This window comes from Gorilla gorilla, chromosome 15 (assembly GCF_029281585.2).
Source record: "Gorilla gorilla gorilla isolate KB3781 chromosome 15, NHGRI_mGorGor1-v2.1_pri, whole genome shotgun sequence".
Classification (NCBI taxonomy): Eukaryota; Metazoa; Chordata; class Mammalia; order Primates; family Hominidae; genus Gorilla; species Gorilla gorilla.
The window spans coordinates 121726662-121750597 of NC_073239.2; the positions used below are offsets into that span (position 1 = coordinate 121726662).

The 23936-nt window shown below is 60.8% G+C and overlaps 1 protein-coding gene and 1 long non-coding RNA gene across 4 annotated transcripts; one reads left to right on the top strand and one right to left on the bottom strand.

Annotated features, from left to right (window-relative positions):
- The first annotated feature begins 826 nt into the window (after nt 1-826).
- ADSS1 (adenylosuccinate synthase 1) lies at nt 827-23927 on the top strand. 2 transcript variants are annotated; one of them, XM_004055774.5, is made up of 13 exons: nt 827-1114; nt 11611-11713; nt 14972-15034; nt 15924-15974; nt 16346-16412; nt 17189-17296; nt 17427-17508; nt 17705-17831; nt 18435-18589; nt 19653-19777; nt 21428-21525; nt 22853-23002; nt 23568-23927. In XM_004055774.5, exons 1-13 carry the CDS (start codon nt 923-925, stop codon nt 23618-23620), a joined length of 1374 nt encoding a protein of 457 aa, XP_004055822.1. In that variant the 5' UTR covers nt 827-922; the 3' UTR covers nt 23621-23927. The 2 variants fall into 2 exon arrangements, with proteins under 2 accessions (XP_004055822.1, XP_055217683.1); XM_055361708.1 differs by lacking the exon at nt 827-1114 and adding an exon at nt 6455-6823.
- Nucleotides 17728-18379, bottom strand: LOC129526695 (uncharacterized). 2 transcript variants are annotated; one of them, XR_008671422.1, is made up of 2 exons: nt 18167-18379; nt 17728-17995 (listed from the first exon to the last, which is right to left on the bottom strand). It is a non-coding gene; the product is annotated as an uncharacterized lncRNA (long non-coding RNA). The 2 variants fall into 2 exon arrangements; XR_008671423.1 differs by having other exon boundaries at nt 17728-18034.
- Nucleotides 23928-23936: the final 9 nt, after the last annotated feature.

The following is a 23936-nucleotide window of genomic DNA, read 5'->3' on the forward strand; positions in this document are numbered from 1 at the left end:
GACAGGACAACCAGCCGGGAACATGGGAGCCTCGCAGACCATCGCCTCCCTCTGGGGCCTAGTCCCTCCACAGGCTGGGCCGGGAAGGTCTGGTGTGGGACCTCTTGGGAACCTGGGCCCCACGGTGGTGTGCATCCCTGGGGGTTGCTCCCATGCCAGCCAGGTGACGCTGACAGGATGGGTCCCTTTACCCCAGACTTGGGTGCTGAGGGCCGGAGCTCCATGCTGGAGCCCACATGCTCGCTACAGCCAGGCCCGAGCCACAGCGCGCCCGGGCGGGACGCGGGGCCCCTGCCGTGGGGCAGAAGTGCGGGCAGTTGCGGGAACACAAAGTCCTCGGAGAGGACGCGCTGCGCGGCTCTTCGCGGCCGCCAGGGGGCGCGCCCGCGCCCAGGGCACTCGGGGTTCCACGGGGGGCAGGTGCGCCCCCCGAGAGTGCGGACCCTCTAGGTGGGGTGCAGGACGCAGCTCCCCATTTGCAAACTGCACTCCTTCCCTGGAGGGAACGACCACCCCTGCAGTTGCTGGAACCCCGAAGTCCTGGGCCCGGCAAGGGCTTGGGGGGGGTGAGGTCGCGGTGCACAAGCCCTGGTCCCCGACGGGCTAGCGAGAAACTGCCTCCGTTGGCAAATTCGTGGGGCGGCGCCCCAGGCCATCTGCCTGCCTGGCCGTCGGTCCGTGCGGCCCCTCACCCCTAAAGTGCTCGAGACTCAACTGGGCTTCCCGGGCAGCGGCTAGGGGGCGGGGATTTGGCGGCCGGAGGTCACCGGGGCGTCACTGCGCCCGCCCTGGCCCTCCCCCGGCCCGCCCCCGGCCCGCCCCCTGCCCCGCCCCCTGCCCCGGCCCGGCTCCATTTAATGGCGCGGACGCCGGCGGCGGCGGGCTCCTGGCCGGGCCAGCACAGCGGAAGAGCCAAGCCAGCATGTCGGGGACCCGAGCCTCCAACGACCGGCCCCCCGGCGCAGGCGGCGTCAAGCGGGGGCGGCTGCAGCAGGAGGCGGCGGCGACCGGCTCCCGCGTGACGGTGGTGCTGGGCGCGCAGTGGGGGGACGAGGGCAAAGGCAAGGTGGTGGACCTGCTGGCCACGGACGCCGACATCATCAGCCGCTGCCAGGTGCGGGCTGGGGCGCCGGGTCCCTCCCCCACCGCCCAGCGAGCCCCCCTCCCCCGACCCAGACGGCCCCTGTCCTCCCATGCCCTGGCCGGTCACTCACCCGCTTGGATGCCTTCCTTCCGGGAGCACCTTTCCCAGGGCCACCCCACCCACGCACGCACATGCACCACTCACACAACCCCCGACCCACACACACCGCCCTCCTTCCACCCACCCCTCCTCCACCACCCCGGCAGCGGGCCAGGGCACAGCTATAAATACAAGTCGCTGAGTTGGGGACACCCGATCCTTAGGGGGTGGCGCATGCCATGGGTGTGACGCTGGACCCTCCATGGGGGAACCAGAGGACCCAGCCCCAGGATGGTTTGAGGACCCCCAAGACACCCCCCTTCCTCATTTACAGTGATCACCTGGGGCCTGTCTGGGTCTGGGATAGGGCTTACCTGGCTCCCTGCAAGGTCGGCAGGTGGTGGAGGGGATAAAATCTGCCCGCTGGGTGGGGGTGACCCCGGTGAGTCAGCCAAGGAGAGGCAGAGGTGGAAGGGGGCCAGGCCGTCTTGGGGGGCAATTTGGGCCGGGCCTGAGGGAGGGTGCTTGGGACGATCCTAGCCAGACATGGGAGAGGGAGGGCCACAGACTTCTGGCCAGGGTGACCCCGTGGCTGGCAGTGCCACCGAGGAGGCCAGACCTGCTTTGTCCCCCAGGGCCCAGGGCGGGGCCTCTGCCAGCCGGCAGCTGCTCTCAGCGCCCCCATCTGTTCTGACTGAGCTGGACACTGGGCACTCTCTCGGGCCGCCACCCTGGGGCTACATGCCCCATGCCAGGGCAGCCAAGTCTGCTGCCCATGGGCTGACTTACAGCTCCAAGCACAAAGGGGTCAACTTTGGGATGCACGCATCTGGGGTTTGGAGCCTGCCTGGGGCTGCTGCCAATAATGGAACAAGGGCCCCTGCACCGTCCTTTCTCCGGGTTCTGTGGCCTCCTTCCTGAGCTCCAGAGAGGAGGGCTGGGGCCCGAGACGAAGGGAGTCAGCCCAGCACCCTGTGTGGCTCAGGGCTGTCTGAGCCCCTCCTGCCGGAAGGGACTGTGGCTTCCTAGAAAGTTCTTCCTGGAACGGTGGGGGACCTCCCCCCTCGCTCTCCGTCCTAAGCAGCAGGCAAGCGCATCCCTCACTCCAGAGATCCCCCAGGTCCTAGAGGTGGTCGCAGCCCATGCTCCCTCCACACTGCCTCTGCCCCGCCACCTTGTCCTGGGCCGCCAGGGGGCGTGTCCAGCGCTCTACTGCTCTTCACCCTCCAGGGCGCCCTCAGCGTGGGGCAGCCACGGCCCCCGACCCTCCTTAGACCTCTCTGCTCCCGTGAGGCCCAGGCCCCTCCCTATGAGCTGCCAGCTCTGGTGGGCGCCATGCACTTCTGCAGGGCGGGCTGGGGCCCCCACAGGTGCTGTACACAGCATTCACCTGGCTCCACGCTCCCAGCTGTGGAGATGGTTCTGGATCTGGGCACTCCCTGCTGTGCCCCCCACCCAGTCCCCCCACAGCCCCGGTCACTCGCAGCTGCACATGGGAGCACGGAGGATGCAGCAGGCTGGAGCCCATCCCGCACTCCGGCCACCAGGCCGCCCCCACCAGGCCACCCCCGCCAGGCCACCCTACGGCCTGAGGGAGCCCCTGGCTCTCCAAGTGAGTGGGAATAAGAGGTTTGTCCCTGGAGCCCACACCTGTCCCCCTGCAGCCTCCTCACGAGCCAGTGAGGCAGGATCATCCTGAAGAGCTCCTTCACAGGGGAACAGAGGCTCAGGCGTGGAGGAATGAGTCACTGCCACATTTGGAGCCCTCACTGGTGCCACGTGCCCACCATGATAGCCCAGGGCCTGGCCCTTTGTCCCCACCTGCGAGTGTGGGGACCGAGCTGGATCTCAGCGGGGCGCCGCTCTGCAAGGGAAGGTCAGGGACTGGTCTTCTTTGGGGCCCCAGCCCCAGGCTCTCTGCAAGTGCTCAGTGACCCCTACCTCACAGTGCCCATCTCTCCTCCTAGCGGTGGGGGTTCTCCCCTACCACCGGGCTCCCAGCACCTCCCCTGTTCTTGTGCACACCATGTCTGACCACCCCATGTCGTCAGAGGCTGGCAGAGTGAGGGTCTGGCTGGATCTCCCCAGGGAAGACTGCGTCTTTCTTACTTGGAGTGTGGATGCCTGAAGCCAGATGAAGGTACCTGACATGGGGGTCTCCAGGCGCACAGAGGCCAAACCTCACCCTCTCACTCGAGGGGCTGAGCAGAGGACAGAGCGACGGCCGAGTGGTCCAGGTGGTCAAAGTGCACGCAGTGGGCAGAGCGGGCTGGGCCGCATCTGGGAGGCAGGCTGGCTGCCAGGAGGGCTGAAGCTGCCAGCCCTGGCAACAAGCCTGTTCTGCTCCCCAGTCCCCAAAGGGTCACCTGGGCCTGGGGCCACCATGGGTGTTGGCTGTGTCCTTCCCTGGCTGCCCAAGCCTCTGGACACCCAGGCTCTGGCTCTGCCTTCTGCTGACGCCTGCACCAGCAGAGCCATCACTTCGAGCCCAGCTCTCAAGCCCCCTGGTGGCCCCTGGCACTTGGCAAGAGTCGCTGCTTTGCTCACCCTGGACATGGACTTTCCACTCTGCCCAGAGGTGATCTGGGGCTGCCCAAAGCCCCGCACGGCTCGCCTCATTCTTTTCCCATCCCGGTGGTTTGGGGCCTGTGGTCAGAGTGCACCTGGGGGCCCCTGAGAGTGTCGTCACCTCCCACAGTCTCCCGCCTTGGGTCCACCTTTAGGACCTGTTTCCTGGGCAGCCTCCCTTCTCCAGGCTGAGCCTACATTTTGCATCCCCCACCTTCTGCCCACACCCCCACCTTCACACCTCGGCTGTCCTTCCTCCATTCCAGGGCGGTTCTGGGTCTGTTCGGCTGCACTATGCCCCCTGGCCCCACTATGCCATCTTCCTCCTTGCCTGCCACCCTGGCTGCTTCCAAGCCTCTCTCCCCTCCAGGCTGAGTCTCCTCTGAGCCAGGTCTGCCCTCCCTGCTCTGCGGCCACATCACATCGTCTGCCTGTCTGTGCTGGGGTCCTGTGTTCTCTCTCTTCTCTCTGGGCACGGACACCCCATCCTACTTCTGAGGGGTCCCCAGGTACCTCCGCCTGTGCTTCCTCCCTTGTGTCCATGGCGTTTCCTTCCCCTGCGTGCCCCGCCTGCATGTCCAGCTCCTACCCCTCAAATAGGCAGCTGAAGGCAGGTGCACCTGGGTCTCCCCTGCCCCCTGTTCCCAGGCTGGCAGTGCCCGGCCTTCACCCCCTAGTTCCTCCTTCCATCTCCAAGATACTTCCTCCGGATAACTGGGCTCCCTGCCGAGGACCACAGGGCTCCAGCGCGCCCTGGTCAGGGTTTAGAATCCCCGTCCTTCTGCTGCAGTGCTGACCTCAGGGCACTGGGCTGTTTATGTCTGGCCATGCCCAGTACACGGGCTGAAGGGGCCTGCCCTGGGTCTCCATAGCACACTCCCAGCCTCCCGTGCCCTCCAGGTCTAGCTAGAGCCAGTGTCCAGCCGGCAGACGGGTGGAAAGCTATGGCCATGTATGCAGGGGTGTGAGATCACAGGGTGTTTCTCTGTGGTGTGGCAGCGCCAGGTGGGAGCTGGCAACCTGTGCATTGAGGGCCCCTGTGCTGTGGCTGTTGGGGCTCTGGGCACCCTTTCCAAGGGGCCATCAGGTAACGCTTTGCCTCAGGCTCCAGGGTGCACCAGAGACCTTCTGGGAGTCAGAGGGGCAGCTGCCTTGGCCAGGGAATGCCTGGGGTTGCTTCCAGAAAGAGGTCTTCCCCCTACCCCACCTCTGCACTGTTGATGGTGCTGGTTACTGGGCCGTGTGGCTCCAGGACAGACGGTCCCTACAGTTACACACAGCCCTGCCTCATTGCAGGAACACCAGTCCCAGGCAGCTGAGACCTGCACACCTGTATCAGTGACCTCGGTTCTGTCCCAGACCTCACCCCACTACCAAAAGGGGCAGAGAACAATTCCTTTGGGTTGAAGGAATGAATGAATGGTGGGAGCCTGCAAGCAGAGCCCAGAAAGGAGTGAAGCAGTGTAAGTGGGTGAACCCACCGCACCACACTGGTAGTCACAGGTGTGCACACTGGGCGCCAGGGCCCCTTGCTCTGTGCCGGGCACAGTCGTCGTACAAACTGCCATTGAGTGCCAGTGCCAAGAGGTTGGGCCCAGGAGCCTCACGGCCTCTGAAAAGCACCGCCGGCCTCCCCCTGCGCTTGCCACTCTCCTGCCTTCACTGCCTGGCGTGAGCTCGCTGACAGCCAGGCCCTGGGCCAGGGCTAGGGATGGACACAGAGGCAGGAGAGCTGGTCGCTCCCATTCCAGGGGGAGAGGTGCAAACAGCAACTCCACTGTCCCCTCCTCCCCAAGCCTGCATAAGAGCTGAACCAGGAGGTGGTATAGCATGGGCCTGGCACAGCTAGGGCCGAGGGGGAAGCGGGCAGAGTGCAGTGGCGTTGAGGCATGGCGCCGTCAGAGATGCAGTCCGCTAACGCTGTGGGGAGGAGAAGGCTCTGGAGCATGGGAGGTAGCGAGCCTCGTCCAGGTGTTGCTGCAGGTAGGGCTGACGATGGGGGCTGCATTGCGGGAGAGAAAGGGGCCTCCTTGGGAACCCTGGGCCAAGCAGACGCTGTGGCCAGAGGAGTCATCCAGGGCAGTAAAGGGCCTATGGATTGCAGGGCAGAGAAGGGCAGTGGCCAAGTGGGCCGGGAGTGGAGGGGGCCCTGGCAGGTCAAAGGAGGTCAATGGACAGCCCCCAAGCCAGGCAGATGGCAGGTGGCATCCCAAGGGTTTAGGGATGGGGTGGACAGGAGCAGGACGATGGCTGCAGGGCAAGGCTGGGACACGCACGGGTGACAAGCTCAGTGCAGGGGCAGGGCATGCGCCATCTGGGCAGTGTGGAGGTGAGGAGCAAGGACAAAGCCTGTGTGTGGAGACGCCTTGCAGGTGTCAGCAGCATGGCGACGGCGTGGGGGGGAGGAGGTAGCGTCGGCGTGGGGGGGAGGAGCGTGGCGTCGGCGTGGGGGGAGGAGCGTGGCGTCGGCGTGGAGGGAGGAGCGTGGCGTCGGCGTGGGGGGGGAGGAGCGTGGCGTCGGCGTGGGGGGAGGAGCGTGGCGTCGGCGTGGGGGGAGGAGCGTGGCGTCGGCGTGGTGGGGAGGAGCGTGGCGTCGGCGTGGAGGGAGGAGCGTGGCGTCGGCGTGGAGGGAGGAGCGTGGCGTCGGCGTGGAGGGAGGAGCGTGGCGTCGGCGTGGGGGGGAGGAGCGTGGCGTCGGCGTGATGGGGAGGAGCGTGGCGTCGGCGTTGTAGGGAGGAGCGTGGCGTCGGCGTGGTGGGGAGGAGCTGCGGGGTGGCAACCCAGAGGCGAGGAGGTGGGCAGAGGCCCACGAAACTGGCCCTGACCCTCAGCTCGTCCCCAGGTCACAGCACAGCCCTCCCCTGGCTGCTTCCAAGGAGTCTCCAGCTACTGAGTGGCCACTCCATGCCAGCTCAGCCCACCCCTCACCTTCCCAGTGCCTGTGGAGGCCCAACTAGGGTGACGCTGGGAGAGGAGAGGGCTTGGAGGAGCCACGGGTCAAATGCGGGAGGCCACACCTGCCTGCCCAGGAGGACTGCAGGAGCCGGATCCTTAACACCTGGAGGGGAGCGGGTGGGTGCGGTGGCTTACATCTGTAACTCCAGCACTTTGGGAGGCCGAGGCGAGCGGATCACATGAGGTCAGGAGTTCAAGACCAGCCTGGCCAAGTGAAACCCGGTTTCTACTAAAAATACAAAAATTATCTGGGCATGCTGGTGGGCGCCTGTAGTCCCAGCTACTGGGGAGGGTGAGGTGGTAGAATAGCTTGAACCCAGGAGGCAGAGGTTGCAGTGAGCCAGGATCACACCATTGCACTCCAACCTGGGCGACAGAGTGAGACCCTGTCTCAAAAAAAAAAAAATTCCATTGTTTAAAGCTGTCCAGGCTGTGTATTTTGTTTTGGCAGCCCTGGAGACTATAGATAGATAGATGATATGGAGAGAGATGTAGAGAGATATTTACTTATAAATATATGTACATATATAAAATGCCTGGAGGGACCAGCAATGGTGGGAGGGCTGGGGAGTGGCCCCGAGAGGTGCTGTGGGTGTGAGGGTGCACACAGCCTCCTGGAGGGGAGGGGCCTGAGTGGGGCAGTGGAGATAAGGCTGGCCACAGGGCCGTGCCTTCCCTGGCCCCCAGAGGGGTGAGTTGGCTGGACCCACAAGGACAAAGCAGGGGTCAGAGCTGTGTTTGGTTCCTGAGTGGGCCTTGTCCAGGATGGAGAGAGCCTCTTTTCCTAAACTCCCTGCCACCAGAGAGGCAGCTGGCACGGATGTCCCCTAGGGACTGTGAGTGACAAGCCAGACTAGGCGGGGGGGGGGGAGCTCAGTGTCCGTGGGGGCTCAGAGCTGTGTCCTGACCCAAGCCTGCACCACAGAGGGGAAGACCCCAAGAGAAACCTGGAGGCAGGTAGAGAGTGCCAGGGGGCCACCAGGCTCCCTGGGTGCCCCTAACTCTGGGCCCCCAGCCTGGTCTGAGCCTTTGGGTACAGGTCACTCAAGGCAGGTGTTCTGCACCATCCATCTTTGTATCGTCTCTCTCACTCGCACCCTTGCATCACTGTGCTTCTGAGAGTTGGGGGCTTACCTTAATCTACTGTCCTTGACCTGGCAAACAGTGGAAAGGTGGCATGATGTGGCCCTGCAGCTGCTACACCTCTAGGTGCCATCATTCATGCCATGGCTCTGTGACAGCACCCCCTAGAGTTGTGCAGTGTGCAACATGGGTGACTGTCCATGGCAGCTCACAGCATGTGGCTCAGCCCATTGGCCATGCAGGGGGCTCCTTTCCTAGGAGCAGCAGGGCTGGGCTTCCTCTCCACCTGTAGGGGCAGCAGTGGGCATCTTAGGTAAATGCAGGACTCTGCAGCCCCTAGAGGACCCTGAGTGGTGGCTGAAGGATGGATGTGCCCATGGCCTTCCCTGAGCTCAGGTGCCTCAGCTCCGCTTTCAGAGGAGCAGGGCAGCCGAGGGGTGCCTGGCAGAGGGGCCTGCCGGCTGGACGTGGGGACCCTGGAGCTTGGCCTGAGGGGCTGTGGTGGGAGCCGTGCCTGAGCAGGGCTGTCCCGTGGCACACACTCACCCTGGCTCTTCTGCCCATCACTTATCCCCATGAGGCAGGAAAGACAGAGTGAGTGCAGCTGCCCTGGGGGCTCGGCACTGAGGGGATGGTGACAGGACTCAGGGCTCAGGGCCTGGCTGCCTGGAACAAGCAGACCCTGAGGGGCCCCCTGCAGCAGGATCCATGGACCCATCTACTGGGCCAGCAGGGGCCAGGAAAGGAGAAGAGGGAGACCGGTGGGGCTGGAGGCACCGGTGCGTCTGTGCAAGAGGAGGAAGCCCTGTGAGAGGGCAGCAGCCTCTGGACTGCCCTGCACACCATGCTGAGGGGCCTGGCGTCCACCTGCAGCCCGAGGCAGCTCCAAAGGAAGGTCCTGGTGCTTCTCCAGGAGGCGAGGCTGGCCCTGATGTTTGGTCCCTCCTCATCGGCCAGCCTCATGGTCAGCCTTGGCTGGTGGCTCCCATGGCAAGGCAGACCCTGGCCTGGACCTGAAGGCTCTGCCTTTGTGCAGAGCCCCAGCCTGACGGTACCAGTTTTCCTTTGTCCCCCTTTGTCCAGCCCTCCTTGGATGCCTTTGCTGTGGGAATCCCAGGCTGAAGCTGGAGGAAAGGCAGGAGGACTTCTTGTCCCCAACCTCTCACCACGTGCCTGTGCAGCCTGACGTCCTGAGACCTCAACTGGTGATGGGGAGGACAGACTGGGGTCTCTCTGGGGCCATCATCCTGGGCTCCCCAGAACTGGGAGCCCCTGCGGATCAGCAGGCCCCAGGCTCAGTGTCCTGAGCTGGCTCCTGCTCCCAGGGGTGGCCTGGCACTGGCCCTGCGGTCATTGGACACCCACTGGCCTACGACAAGCCGCGCCTGTTCCTAGGAGCCTGTGTTTGCCCCCAACAGAGCCAGGGTGTGCCCAGCAGGGCATTCCTGGGCCTGTTGACGTGGGCCCTGGGCACTCTGCCATGGTAAGCAGCACTTGGCCTGACTGCCAGGTCATCCCTCAACGCCTGCCCCCCCCCCCCCATAGGCGGGGCTGTGTACAAGGGATAGGCTTCCCTTCTCTCAGTTTCCCTACCTGTCCTCAGAGACCTCACCCCTGACTGCCCCCAAAAGGCAGCAGATGCAATCGTGGGCATGAAGGTACTCCATGACCCCAGTGGAGAGGAATTACCACATATGTGCCGAGGCAAGGACAGAGTAAGGGTGGGGGTCTCCAGGAGGGTGCAGTGACCCCCAAACCCAGAATCTGTTTGAGTCACGCCAGGGCCTGCCCCGTCCCAATGGACTGAACCTGTGTGCCCAGGGCTGACTCGGTCTGCTGAGCAGCACAGGCTGAGAGCCCTGCCCATCCGCTCAGGCTGCAGAAGTACCCTGACCCTCCACCCCCACCCTGCCTTGGTGCCTGGCAGCATTAGCTCCCCCAAGGCCTCCAGGTGCCCTCAGACCACCCTCCCTCCTGCCACCAGGCTTCCTGCATCTCTCCACCTCCCAGGATCCCCACCCAGTTCACCCAGCACCGCCCCGCCCAGAGCCACTGTCCTGAACTGGTTTCCTATAAGGACTGGGCCCAGCCAGGCAGGGCCAGGCAGAAGTCAGGGCATGGAGGTGGGGACTCCTGCCCTGGGAAGGGGCTTCAGGGCTCCGAGTGCTGCCTAATCTGCCAGTGTGTGAAGTTACGTCCCAGGAGGGTGAGCCCCCTGCCTGGCATCTCTGGATCTGCCCCCCCTCTGTCCCCAGGGTTGCCCTGCCACCAGCCGCCGGGGCTGTTTCCGTGTAACTCTTGTCCAGATGCATCGTGAGGAGCTAGTGCAGAGGGAGGGGGCCGCCATCACTGAGGGTCCTGCTTGGGCAGGCGGGGAAAGGCTATGTGGGACACCCCACTGCCAGGCTTGTGAGGGTGGGAGGGGAGCTGAGACCCCTCTGCTGGGCAGAGAGCAGTGGGGTGTGGCTGGGAGAATCCCCCATGCGTAGACAAGTTGAGGGCTTTTCTGCCGGGAGGTGAGGCAGGAAGGTGGGGCTGGATCTGGGATCTGGGGTCCTGGGGACAGAGTGGGCCCCAAAAGGGAAGTAGTGAAGAAGAGACCAGACCAGTCTGTGGGGCAGGGTATCGGTGTGTGTACCCCCTCACCCCACCGGGACCCTGCTTACCCTCCAGGTCAAGGAGAGAGGGCAACAGGGAGGGTCCCCCATGCCGTCCAGTGGCTGGCCAGAAGTGGGGCTGGAGACCTGGCCTTCTCTCCTGGGGCAGAGACCTTCTGGGGCTCCCTCCAGGCTCTGCCACACCGGGCCTACAGGGGTCTGTTATGGTGGCATAAAGACCAAAAGGTGCTGTAGGGATACCCCTTGCCGTTGGTGGGGGCCTGGCTTCAGGGGGCAATGGGCCATCAGAGATGCTGCCTCTTCCTCAGCTGTGAAGCGGGGCCTCCTGCCTGCACGTAGGGGAGCCCTATGAGCCGTGCCTTGGGACTGGAGTGTCCCTGTATCCATCATGCCACCAGCCCACCTGCCCTGCAGGAGCAGAGGGTGGGGGCAGCAGGGGACACCCACTGGACCTGTGCCCTGCTGAGCAGAGCCAAGCAAAAGGCAGGAGGGCTTTGGTTGTTGCCCCACCTGGAGAGGGTCCCTACCTTATCCTCTAGCTTCCGCTGGCCCAAGAGGCCCTTGGGGAAGCGAAGGCAGTGGCATCCAGGGCGGTGGCACAGTTTGCTTGTATCATGTGGCTATCTCATGGCAGGAGGGGGATTGGAGCCTGCACATCCTAGTCCCAGGCCCTCTCCCCACCATCAGCAGGAATCCCCCCAGAGAGGGGAGCCTGTGGCTGGGTGTTTCCCAGAACAGGGCTGGCTCAGAATGGCTTTTTCTTTTTCATTCTTAGACGGGAGGTGCCTGCCCAAAGGGAAGGGTCTCTGCTAAAGTGGGTGAGGGCAGGTTTGGCCGTGGGGGTGCTGAATTCATGTTCTGTGGAAGGGTTAGGCCTCCTCATTCCTGCATGAGAGGAGCCAGCTCCAGAGCGGGGCCTGCAGCTGCAGAGACCTGCACCAAGCCACCTGGAGGTGTTGGCACCAGCCTGGGCCAGACCCTCCCCGACCCAGGCCCCTGACCAAACTGCTGCCCTCCTTCCAAGGTGCAGGATGCCCACATCCCAGTCCCGCACAGACGCATCAGAGCTGGCCACCAAACCAGACACCCCAAAATCCAACATCAGTGCCGTGCAGGGACAGACGAAGCCCCATGTGGGTCAGTCCATGTCCGGGGGGTCCTCAGTACCCAAGTGCCTTCAGCTCAGCCGGGTTTCTGTTCCAGGGGGGCAACAACGCCGGCCACACGGTGGTGGTGGATGGGAAGGAGTACGACTTCCACCTGCTGCCCAGCGGCATCATCAACACCAAGGCCGTGTCCTTCATTGGTGAGTGCCCTGCCCCGACCTGTGTGTGAGCAGGAAAGGGGGTGTCAGCCAGCCCAGGAGCCCCACGCGCGGGGGCACGGGGGACCAGAGCCTGGTGATGACGGCTCTAGCAGTAGGCTGGACCCCAGCCTCCACCCGCCCCACCAGGCACTGGTGCACAGAAACCTGCATAGCCCGGGCCTGGGCTGGGAACGCAGCTGAGAGGACACAGGGCTGATGGGAGGAGGGGCAGAGTCACATCCCCCGCGCAGGAGCGGGAGTGCCTGATCCCTGATCCCTCGCATGCACACACTTCCTGTGTGGGCGTGGAGACCACACGCCCATGTGCCCGTGACTCCATGTGCATACCTGTGAGGGAGAGGGAGTATGTGCTTGCGACAGGCCTGGCTTCTCACTGCGTGGCAACCAGGCTGTGTGGACAAGGCCGTGCCCTCCCTGGCCCTGCCGAGCCATGTGGCCGTCCTCTTGCCTGGGCTGCTGTGGCCACCTGGCAGGCCTGGTTCCAGCCCCTTCCCAGTCCGTGCTGCAGAGGGACCTCCTTCCACATCGCCTGCCCCCTCCTGGGTCCGGACACAGCTCCTCCCCTGCAGCCACCTGTGACCACTCAGTGCTCCGAGAGGCGAGCCACCTCTGCCCCCAGGGTTCCGTGGCTCTTTTCCTCCTTCTCTCGGTCAGAAGCCTGCTCTGTGCACCCAAGACCCCCTTGCTCAGAGAAGCTTTTCCTGATCCCAGTGGCCAAGCCAGCCAGGCCCCTTCTTGTACTTTCCCTTCCAGCTGTTTCCAGATTTCAGCAAGGCCATCGTTGTGATGTATCTGACCCCTTCCCAGCCCATCAGGAAGTGGGGGTCAGGCGCCTCAGGTGTGTGCCCAGCAGATGGCATGGGCCTGGGCCCATTCAGTGTGAGCAGAGGGAGGAAGATAGCGCAGAGGTGGCTGTCGCAGGGGCCATGTGTGGTCAGGGGCTGAGCTGGAGTGACTCACCCAAGACCATCCCCTTGGGTGCAGACCCAGTCCCTGGCCCTCCCAGCAGTGGGGCTAGGACAGTGTGGGGGCGGTCCCTAGTTCACAGCAGGGAGGCCCTAAGCAGTGAGGTGGCCTGCCCGCCATGTCGCGGGAGCCCCTAGCCCTGGCAGACTGGGCAGTAGCACTGGCTGGCCGCTCCGGGTTGTGCTGCAGGAAGCCTTCTCCAGCCACCAGCCTCGTCCTGCCCAGCCCTGGGCCCCACATGGCAGGAAACAAGGCCAAAGAGGCACCGCTTAGCAAGTGGCAGGACGTGCCAGGGCTCACACAGACACCCTGAGCTTGCAACACTCCGGGCCTCTGCCGCATGTTTATTTCAGGACGCCGTGGCATTTGGGTGACCTTTTGTGCTCACCATGGCTTGCGTCGTCTCCGGGTCACTCTCGTCTGGACTGAAGTCCCGTCTCCCTCAGCTGAGCCTGTGCCATGGCCAGCCTCAGCGGGAACTGGCAAAGGGAAAGGGGTTCCTTGGGGAGGCAGCAGGGGTTTCTGAAGGCTTCATCTTCAAGCAAGGGGTTTAGAGCTCAGGAGTGTATTTGTGTTTTTTTGTTTTTTGTTTATTTTGAGACAGGGTCTGGCTGTGTCACTCAGGCTGGAATGCAGTGGCACAGTCCTGGCTCACTGCAGCCTCAACCTACTGGGCCCAGGGGATCCCCCTGCCTCTGTCTCCCAAGTAGCCAGGACTACAGGCTTATGCCACCGCACCTAGCTGATATATATATATATATATATATATATATATATATATATATATATATATATATATATATATATATGCATTTTTTTTTTTTTAGAAATGGAGTCTTGCTATGTTACCCAGGCTGGTCTCCAACTCCTGGCCTCAGGCAATCCTCCTGCCTCAGCATCACAAAATGTTGGGATTATAGGCATGAGCCACCATGCCCCACCAGAGCGGTGCATTTGTGACAATCGATGAAGCTACACTGACAGGTCATGATCACCCAGAGTACGTAGTCACCTCAGGGTTCACACTTGGTGCTGTACATTCTACCAGTCTGGACACAGTATGCTGTGTATCTGCCACTATAGTATCGTACAGAATTTTTTACTGTCCTAAAACCCCCGAGCTCCACCCATTTCATTCATCTCTCCCCCCTCAACCCTCGGCAGCCACTCATCTTATGCTGTCTCCTCAGTTTTGCCTTTTCCAGAATCTCAGAGTTGGAATTGTACAGTATGTCGCCTTTTCAGATTGGCTTCTTTCACTCAGTAACATGCATTTAACTTTCCTCTATGTCTTTTCATGGCTTGAAAGCTCATTTGTTTTCAGTGTTGAATAATACTCCACTGTCTGGATGGACCACGGTTGATTTCTCCTTTTGTTTACTGACGGGCCTCTTGACTGCTGCCAAGTTTCGGCGATTATGAATAGAGCTGCACATCTACACGCAGGTTTCTGCAGGGACATCAATTTCCAGCTCCTTAAATACCAAGGAATGTGTTTTGCAACCATCACCACCATCCACCTCCAGAACTTTCTTATCTTCACACACTGAAATGCTGAAATATCAAACAACTCCCCAGTCTCCCTCTCCCAGCCCCTGGCGCCTCCCATTCTACTTTCTATCTCTATGAATTTCACTCTTCCAGGGACCTCATATAAGCAGAATCATCCTGTTTGTGTCCGTTTGTAACTGCCTTATTTCACTCAGCATAATGTCTTCGAGGCCTGTGTCAGAATTTCCTTCCTTTTTTAAGGCTGAATACTCTTCCATCGTATGGGTAGACCGTGTTCTGCTTACCCATTCATCTGTCAATGGACAGCTCTTGGCTACTCTGAATAATGCTGCTATGAACATAGGTGTGCCCATTTCATGCTGGGTTGTTGTTTGTTGTTGTTTGTTTGCTTGTTTGTTTTTTGAGACAGAGTCTCGCTCTGTCACCCAGAGTGCAGTGGCAGGATCTCAGCTCACTGCAACCTCCGCCTCCCAGGTTCAAGCGATTCTCCTGCCTCAGCCTCCCGAGTAGCTGAGATTACAGGCACGCGCCACCAAGCCAAGATAATTTTTTTGTATTTTTAGTAGAGATGGGGTTTCACCATGTGGGCCAGGCTGGTTTTGAACTCCTGACCTCAAGTGATCCTCCTGCCTCAGCCTCCCAAAGTGCTAGGATTACAGGCATGAGCCACCGCACCCACCCATTTCATGCTGTTCTTAATGTATGTTTTCCAATGTCTGGGACACAACTCTGTCTCTCATGCCTCTGTCTCTCATGCAGGCAATGGGGTGGTCATCCACTTGCCAGGCTTGTTTGAGGAAGCAGAGAAGAATGAAAAGAAAGGTAGGTCCAAGCTCCTGCAGACTTGCCCTGTCCCGGACGCGGTGTCCTGAGCAGTTGTTGGCTGGAGCCTTCCTGAGGGTTTCTCCCACGGAGGGGACTGGCGGGGGTGGGTTCCCAACATAGCTGGCCCAGCTCATCACCCGCCGGCTCTACCCGTGCAGAAAGCGAGTGAGCTGGGCAACCCAGAGGCCTCAGATGCTGGTGGCCTCAGCATCACGGGGCCAAGTGGCACCTGGGAAGTCCAGGAAGGAGCCAGGGACCTGGACCAGACACCCAGTGGGAAGTGGGGACTGCTGGGCTAACTATGCCTGCAGGGAAGGATGTGGCTCCTGGGGTCTCTGCGGAGCATCTGGCCAGGCACGCAGAGGCCAGACCCACCAGCTGGGGGTGTGGGCAAGTCAGACCTAGTGTGGGCAGGGACAGACGGCAGCCTGAGTGGGTCTGGGAGGATGCTGAGCTGCAGCCTCAGGCTCAAGGGCGGGACGGGTATGAAAAGAGCAAGAATGTGATTCTGGGGACATGGGCACCAGGGGGTACCCAGACTGAGGCCCTGAGGGGGCAGGTCACCTTCAGAGTGGCAGCAGCTAGGGAGGAAAGCTGGGCACTCACACCAGCTCTGGCTTCCCAGCCTGGAGTGGGCGAAGCCTGCAGGCACGAGAGTGGGCATCCCGGCGGCGGGGGGGAGTGAGGGTCCGGGAGTCTCAGCTGGGGAGGAGGCAACGAGGGGCGGGTCTGCCGCTTGCTGTGCAACAGAGGTGGCCCTGTCAGCCTCCTCCCTGCGTGCCTTACCTGGATGGGAGCCGGGCGAGCTAGCCCAGCTCTGGCCCCTCACGTGTGAGCTGCAGCACACCTGTGAACACTGACCCACCTGTGTGCCGTGTCCCCGCAGGCCTGAAGGACTGGGAGAAGAGGCTCATCATCTCTGACAGAGCCCACCTTGGTACGTTTCCCACTGGAGTACAGGGAACAGCCCCTCCTGCCCCCACCATTGCCAGCCGGCCCTGCTCCTACATGGCCACCGAGATCAGGGAAGTCCCCAAGGCCTTCTTGCTCCACATGGCTCCATTAGCTTGTACATTACCCTTTTTAAAGAGCTTCAAGTTGGGAGCTGGGTCAGGGATCACCAGCCCATTTGCAGGTGGGGAGACTGAGCCCCAGACACTCATGGTCACACCCCAGTTTGTCCTCTTTGAAATCTCAACCACCCCCTTCCCAGGAGACTCAGGCCAGCAGGAGGTGAGTTCCATGTGTAAACATCTGTCCTCTGCTTCTCTCCTGTTTCCTGCTGCCCTCACCTGGCCCGCCCGACAGTGTTTGATTTTCACCAGGCTGTCGACGGACTTCAGGAAGTGCAGCGCCAGGCACAAGAGGGGAAGAAGTAAGTCTGCCGGGACACTCTCACCCTCGGGGAGTCTTCTGGGCCCGCAAGCCGGTAGACTGTGGGGCGTGTCTGGTCCTGGGCACAACGAGGAGGGTACCTCAACCCACTCAAAGCCCCTGGAGAATGGCACCGTCAAAATTCCACAGCGCATCACCCAACCCCCGGACGAGCCAGCCCATCTCTCTCTGGGCTTGCACACTGTCCTTACCGGCTGCCACTGCCACGCGGCTCCCCCCAGGAGTGCATAAGCCCTACCGTCACCTGTCACACCCACCACCTTTCCTGACTCCACACGGCCCCAGGGAAGACACGAGGAACACCAAAGCAGTTTAGTAGAACCTCAGATGTGCCAAGGACACAGGAGTGAAGCAGATGAGTGTCCTGCCTCAGAGAGGTGATGGTCACACACTTACCCACTCACACAGGCACACACTCATGCTCTTACATACACACCACACGCCCACGCATGCTCGCACAGGTATGCACATGTGCACACACCACACAAGGCCACACACCCATGCAAATGCACAAAAGTACACACAGCCACACATGCACACACTCCACGTGCACACATCCACACACAGGCACACACCATACCAGTACATCCATGCGAGTGTGTACACCCACACACGCACACACTCACAGCTCAGCCAGACACAGGCAGCAATGGTGGGCACTGGAGTCATGAGCCGGCGGGGGTCATGGCCTCAGTGGGATGCCTGAGCTCCTCAGGGCTCCTGGGTTCTCATGGGCACCCACTCCCCATCTTTCAGTATAGGCACCACCAAGAAGGGAATCGGACCAACCTACTCTTCCAAAGCTGCCCGGACGGGCCTCCGCATCTGCGACCTCCTGTCAGATTTTGATGAGTTTTCCTCCAGGTACCTGAGCCATCTGCAGTCCTGGGGGAGGATGGGGAGAAGTTGCCGGAAGGGACTGTGGCTAGTGGGGAGGGCCCTGAGGACCAGCGTGGACCATGACAGGGGGTGACGATGACTGTCCCTTGTGCAGATTCAAGAACCTGGCCCACCAGCACCAGTCGATGTTCCCCACCCTGGAAATAGACATTGAAGGCCAACTCAAAAGGCTCAAGGTGAAGTCGGGGCCGCAGTGTGGGGGCTGTGGAAGTGCTCCTCCAGGGAGGCTGGCTGTCCTACCTGGTGCTCGTTGAACACCCCTGGGGCACACCCGATACTAGGCATTGTTATGGGCTGGCCAACCTTCTTGGGACGCAGGCCTCCCCTGCCCCAGGCCACAGGCTCACTCTGCTGCTTGGCCCTTCCTTGCAGGGCTTTGCTGAGCGGATCAGACCCATGGTCCGAGATGGTGTTTACTTTATGTATGAGGCACTCCACGGCCCCCCCAAGAAGATCCTGGTGGAGGGTGCCAACGCCGCCCTCCTCGACATTGACTTCGGTATGTCCGGGAGGGTGTGCATGCCAACGACCTTTCGTGCCTGCCAGGGAAGACCCAGCTGCGGAGAGCCGTGGGAACCAATGGGAGAGGGAGGGGCAGACCCGCTTTCCAAGGCCACAGTGCCATCCATGCCCGCGGAAATGATCCTCGTGTCCTTAGTGTTCCTATTGTCAGCAAGGGAGGGGAGAGGAGAAAGGGCTGGGCTAGAGATGAAAGAACAGGGTGACAAGGTCAGGGGTGGGGCCAGGGAGCCCGGCAAGGTGGGTCAGAGCCAGCCCTTCTGATGGTCTGTACAGCCATATCCCGTCCTCACCCCCACGGGCGCACCAGCTTACCCTCACCCCCGAGGCGGCCTGGTCACCTCAGGCCATGCTGTGGGCAACTTTCTCCCTCCTCTCACCCCAGACTCTTATGTGAGCCAGATGGCCCAGCACACAGCACCCATTCAGCCACTCCCCCAGGACAGGCCAGGCTGGTGACCCCACGGAGGGGGCCCCCCACGGTTTGAACTGCCCGCTGCCCTTTACTAAGAAGGCCTCTTGGGCCGGGTGGAATAATCTACAGGGGGTGACAGGTAGCCCCCTAACCTGCTCTGTCTTGCAGGGACCTACCCCTTTGTGACTTCATCCAACTGCACCGTGGGTGGTGTGTGCACGGGCCTGGGTATCCCCCCGCAGAACATAGGTGACGTGTATGGCGTGGTGAAAGCCTATACCACACGTGTGGGCATCGGGGCCTTCCCCACCGAGCAGATCAACGTGAGTCCCCAGCCCCTCAGGACCCCGTGGGAGGACAGGGAGGCCAGGCAGGGGTGCCAGGGGTGGGGTGAGCAGTGCCAGGGTGGAGGCTGTGCGGACCTTGCCAGTGCCATTTCCCCATCTCCCACCAGGGCGCTTCCTGCCGTGCAGGCCAGGGGAGAGCTTAGTAAGAGGCGCTGGGGTGGGCCTGTTCCCACGGCCACAACACGTGAGCTCACACAGGGTGTGCACATGCCCACACGTACACATGACCTCGTTCCCCTCGGAGTGTGTGAGGCCCACAGGCAAGTGCGGACGCCTTGCAGTTCCTCAGGACACCCTCATTCGGGGTAGCTGGTGGACTCACCTTGGCTCAGAGAGGACACTAAGCATCTTCCCTCAGCCTTGTCCCCAGGTTGGGGGGTGCTCTGTCACAACCAAGCTAGAATTGGGGCTGAAAGCCAACCCCGACAACCCTGCCCAGCTCTCCAGCCTCAGGAAGGTTTCTGGAAGCTGCTGTGGCCCCAGAATCCTCAGGAGACCCCAGCCTTCCTCTTTCAGCCTCAACCTGTGACCCTTGGTAGGGCAAGGACATGGCCCTTGTGCCTGAGCAGGAGGAAGGGCAGGTGCTGGGAAAGCCAACATGGGGAGGGGCGGACGCCATCCAGAGACGCTTGAGAGGGTGCAGGGATACATATCAGGAGATACACACACCCCGACCCCCAAAGCCAAGCTGCAGGGCCAGGCCCGCCTCCCCCAGCTGCCCATGGCAGGAGGGGAAGATAGCAAGGCTGCCCGTGCCTTCCCCAGCTCACAAAGCCTAGTGGTCTGGTGTGTTCAGGATGAGCGCTCACCGGCTCAGGTGGCATTGTGGGCCAGGCCCTGCCCATTGTGAGCCTCAGCTGCTGGACAGGCTTACCAGGGGTGTGGGGATGTCCGGGAGCTGGATGTAAGGACTGTCCGTGGAGGCGGGGCACCCTCAGGGATTCTGAGAGCTGTGTGCAGGGAGGAGGGGGAGCAGCAGGGCCAGGCTGCACAAGGCTCCCACGACAGCTCACATGACTTCCGCTCTGTTCTCACGTAGGAGATTGGAGACCTGCTGCAGACCCGCGGCCACGAGTGGGGAGTGACCACAGGCAGGAAGAGGCGCTGCGGCTGGCTCGACCTGATGATTCTAAGATATGCTCACATGGTCAACGGATTCACTGCGTAAGCAACCCATGCTGCCATCCCCACTGGGACCGTCCCTGACTCCCGACACCTGCAGAGGCAAGCAGCACTTGACGCAGGGGCTGAGGGCCACCAGGTCTCCTCGGACAAGGTTTCCACTGATCTCGACCCTTCCACAAAGCACGGCCCAGGGGTTAGCGGTATGGAGGCCTGTGCAGGGTGTGTTGGAGCCAGCCGTAGGAGCACAGACTCCCACCCCAGGGCTGATGCCGTGAAGGATGAGGGCATCCCGGCACTTGTGAGAGGTTAAAATGCTTCATGTGGAGACCGGAAGTACCCAGGACGAAAGGATGCACTGTCATCCTGCTAGGAGGACGGCAGCATGGGTGCCGGCCTGTTGAGGCATCCGCTCTGCAGGCCCCTCTGCTTTCCACAGACTGACCCAGGCTGCCCAGCTGTTCGGGCTGTCTCCCAGGGATCTGAAAGAGGCTTTGTGTGAGGGGTGGGCTCACGGCTTCCTTTCCAGCTCAGTCAGACAGGCCAAGGCTGTGAGTCGCACATCTTTCACCAGGGTTGAGAGCATCAGCCAAAATTCCTGGAGAATTAAGTAGACCCCTGCTAGGTGGGTATAGAGCCAATCCAGCAACGGGAAGCAGAGGAACCGAGTAGCTGAGGGTGTGGCGTCTGGGATCCCTGACCCTCACTTTCCTTGTGCGCAGTGCAGGGTTCACGGCACAGCCTCATCACGTGCTAGGACCAGCATGGAGGACAGGCAGGGCCAGCAGTGCTCAGCAGACCCATCCATAGCCTGCTGCATCTGGCGCCCCTTCAGGCTTTGCCCACGGAGGGAGGAAAAACAGAGCCCATGGCACAGGGCCTGGTGCCGAAGATGGACCAGGAAGGGAGGCTGCCATCATTGGCATCGGTGGGTGGGTGGGCAGGGGCCAGGAAGGTGACTAGGACAAGGGTGCCGTGCTCACGGGCTGGACACAGGGCAGTGCTGGGCCCCAAACATGGCTGTGCGGTGGGGAAAGTGCACCCGGAGCCACAGGCAAGCAGCAGCCACCACGTGTGGGGACGGGAGGGGAGAAGGGGAGCCTGTGGGAGCAGGGGTCCCGGGGGGCACTCGAGGTACAGGGGACTTGGAAAGGCAGAGATGAGGTGCAGGGCGTGAGCAGAAGCCCCCACCCTCTGGCATGTTTGTCAGTGGCACTTTTTTGGGATCACTTAATCTTTCTTTTCCACTCAGTGTAAATCAGCAGTCCCTAACTTTTTTGGCACCAGGGACCAGTTTGGCGGAAGATGATTTTCCCACAGACAGGGCAGGTGGCAGGCGTGTGGCGGCGGATGGTTTCGGGATGAAACTGTCCCACCTCTGATCATCAGGCATTCAATTCTCACAAGGAGCAAGTGGCCTAGATCCCTCACAGGCACAGTTCACAATAGGGTTCGGGCTCCTATGAGAATTGAATGACAGGAGGTGGAGCTCAGGCCGTAATGCTAGCTTGCCGGCCACTCATCTGCTCTGCAGCCCAGTTCCTAACAGGCCACCAACCAGTACTGGTCCACAGCCCAGGGATTGGGGCCCCCTGCTGTAAATAACAGAAGCGAGAGGTGAAAAGCAAGCGGAAGAAACCCCAGCACCGCTGACCACTTCTTGGGTTTGCCCGGCCCCTTGGCTTTCCACAGGCTGGCCCTGACGAAGCTGGACATCCTGGACGTACTGGGTGAGGTTAAAGTCGGTGTCTCATACAAGCTGAACGGGAAAAGGATTCCCTATTTCCCAGGTATGTGAACTGGGGCAACCGTTCTGCCTGTTGGGCCGTTTCATGGTACTGGAATAGATGGGACCTGTGACTTCTCAGAGAGGGGTGAGTTCCCATGTTCACAGGACACAGGGCAAGCAGCTTGTCTCCAGTGACCAGCCTCCATCACGGCTTTTGCCTCTCACGGGTTTCTCCCCACAACGTTCCCCAGGAGGCCTGGCTGGGCAGGGGTGGCTGTAGGCCCCTTCCAGTGTTTTGGGAATGGCTCAGGGGAACAGATACTCGCCTGGGACCCTGGGGGACCTTCAGCTGCCTTGAGGAAAAGGCCCACCTGCAGGGAGCCATGGGAGGCACACAGGAGGTAGTGGATGCGGTCGGCTCTGGAAAACGTAAAGCTCTATGCAGACGTACAGGATGACTATTTCATCTGAGAAAATATGCTTTGTGGTGAGATTTTTAAGACCTAACTGGGATCCCTGCTCCCGTGCACCCCTTCTTCTGGAAAGCTTGAAGGAGGTGCCATTTTCCTGGGTTTCACAGGTTTCAGTTTTGTGTGCATCTGGATGTGCTCCCTCAACCTCAGTCCAGGGTCATGTTCTGACCCTGTTCCCCACAATGGCTTCCTCCTCAGCAGCCCTAGGCAGGCTGCTCCTGGCTGGTCTCCACTCAGCAGATCTTTGTAGACCACAGAGGGCCACTTGGCTACAGGAGCCATGTGTGTCCTTGCAGGCAGTGTCCTTGACCCTCCTGACCCCTGACCTTTGAGAGGATGCACTTCTGAAGACTGCAAGCTCTCCTCATGGTGGTCCAGGGTCCCAGGAGGACATGCAAACACTGCCTGGCTCCAAGGCTCAAACGCACTTGCAGCGAGAAGCCGTATTCCAGCATCTTCCATCTGTAAGGGTGGTTGTCTTCTACGAGGAGCCACAGAGTCCTGCACAGGGCGGGGATCCCTGCCCTCTGGGAGTCGATGCTCTTGGGGTGGGAGGACACAAATGCTTCAGGATCCCTTAGTGCTTCAGGATTCTAGAGTCTCTTAGAATTTCCAAGCCAAGGCTTGGAGTGCCTCAGCTGATGTCACAGTGGAGGTTCTAGCAGAGTGGGTAGCACATATGTGTCATGTTCCTCTGGTCTGGAAGGCGTGTAGTGTCTGAGCCCCACTGCTGTCCCCTGCTCACCACCCAACACTGAGAAAATCAAACTGGGCCACGTGCCCACTTGCTGCCTTCCTTGCAGCTGAGTCCCTAGGCAAGGAGGCCCTGGATGGGGGTGGCCGTGTCACCAAATATCTGCTTCCCTGGTGATAGGAGGTGTGTGGGCCCCACTCATCTCCTGTGTGCTTCCCCAGCTAACCAGGAGATGCTTCAGAAGGTCGAAGTTGAGTATGAAACGCTGCCTGGCTGGAAAGCAGACACCACAGGCGCCAGGAGGTGGGAGGACCTGCCCCCACAGGCCCAGAACTACATCCGCTTTGTGGAAAATCACGTGGGAGTCGCAGGTGGGTGCCCTGCATCCCCAGCCACCCTCCCTGCACCCTGGATGCCCCAAGGGGCCCACATCCCAGCGCAGGGCTTGGTGAGCAATAAGAAAACCAAGTGTGGTCACCAAGTGAATATATTGCATGGCAGGAGGGGAGGACGACTCGCAGCTGGGGCAGTGTGGCTCCGGGCTAGGGTGTGGGTGTGACCTTGCCGGGAGCCCCTGCCTCTCCGCATCCAGAACAACAGATGGGCCACATCCCAGCCGTATGAGTGTGTCATGTTTACCCTCATAACCCAGAGGTGTTTGCACCTACAGAGAAAGGGCCTGCAGGGAGAGTCACTAAGTAACTAACGTTGCCATTTCCAAGGGAGAAGGGAGGAAACTCCTGTTTTCCACTGCGGGAGGATCAGTCCCCCAACATGCACTACCTTCATAACTTAAAAATTAGAACTGCCTCCATTTGGAGAGAAAATAGCCCCTTTTACCATTTGAACTACACAGAAAGATACGACACCAAAGAAAACTTTTTCTGAACTTTCTGCTTCCAGTGTGTATCATAACAGTCTTTTCTGCTCTCTCAGTCAAATGGGTTGGTGTTGGCAAGTCAAGAGAGTCGATGATCCAGCTGTTTTAGTCGCAGACTGAGCTGATCCCAACAGGCCGTGGCAGCGTCTGGACTTGTGTAAACAGCAGCAGTCACGTTCCTCGGCCGCCACAACCAACACCAAAGCAGGAAAACCATTTTCTGTACTTTTATATTTCTGTTCAACCTGTTGGTTTCTACAATGATTTTAAACATTGGAAAGCCAGCCTTGTGTATATTTTTAAAAATTATATTCAAAATGAGCCAAAGTGCTCAGAGACCTTCTATGACACATCAGTGTCACATGGTTGCATGTCCAGCCGAAGCAGTGTAATAAACATCTCCAATGGCCACTGAATGGGAGCAG

Coding starts and splice junctions, on each gene's coding strand:
- ADSS1 (XM_004055774.5), top strand. CDS start 923: ATGTCGGGGACCCGAGCCTCCAACGACCGGCCCCCCGGCGCAGGCGGC. Junction 1,115..11,610: donor ACATCATCAGCCGCTGCCAG/GTGCGGGCTGGG, acceptor TTTCTGTTCCAG/GGGGGCAACAACGCCGGCCA. Junction 11,714..14,971: donor CAAGGCCGTGTCCTTCATTG/GTGAGTGCCCTG, acceptor TCTCTCATGCAG/GCAATGGGGTGGTCATCCAC.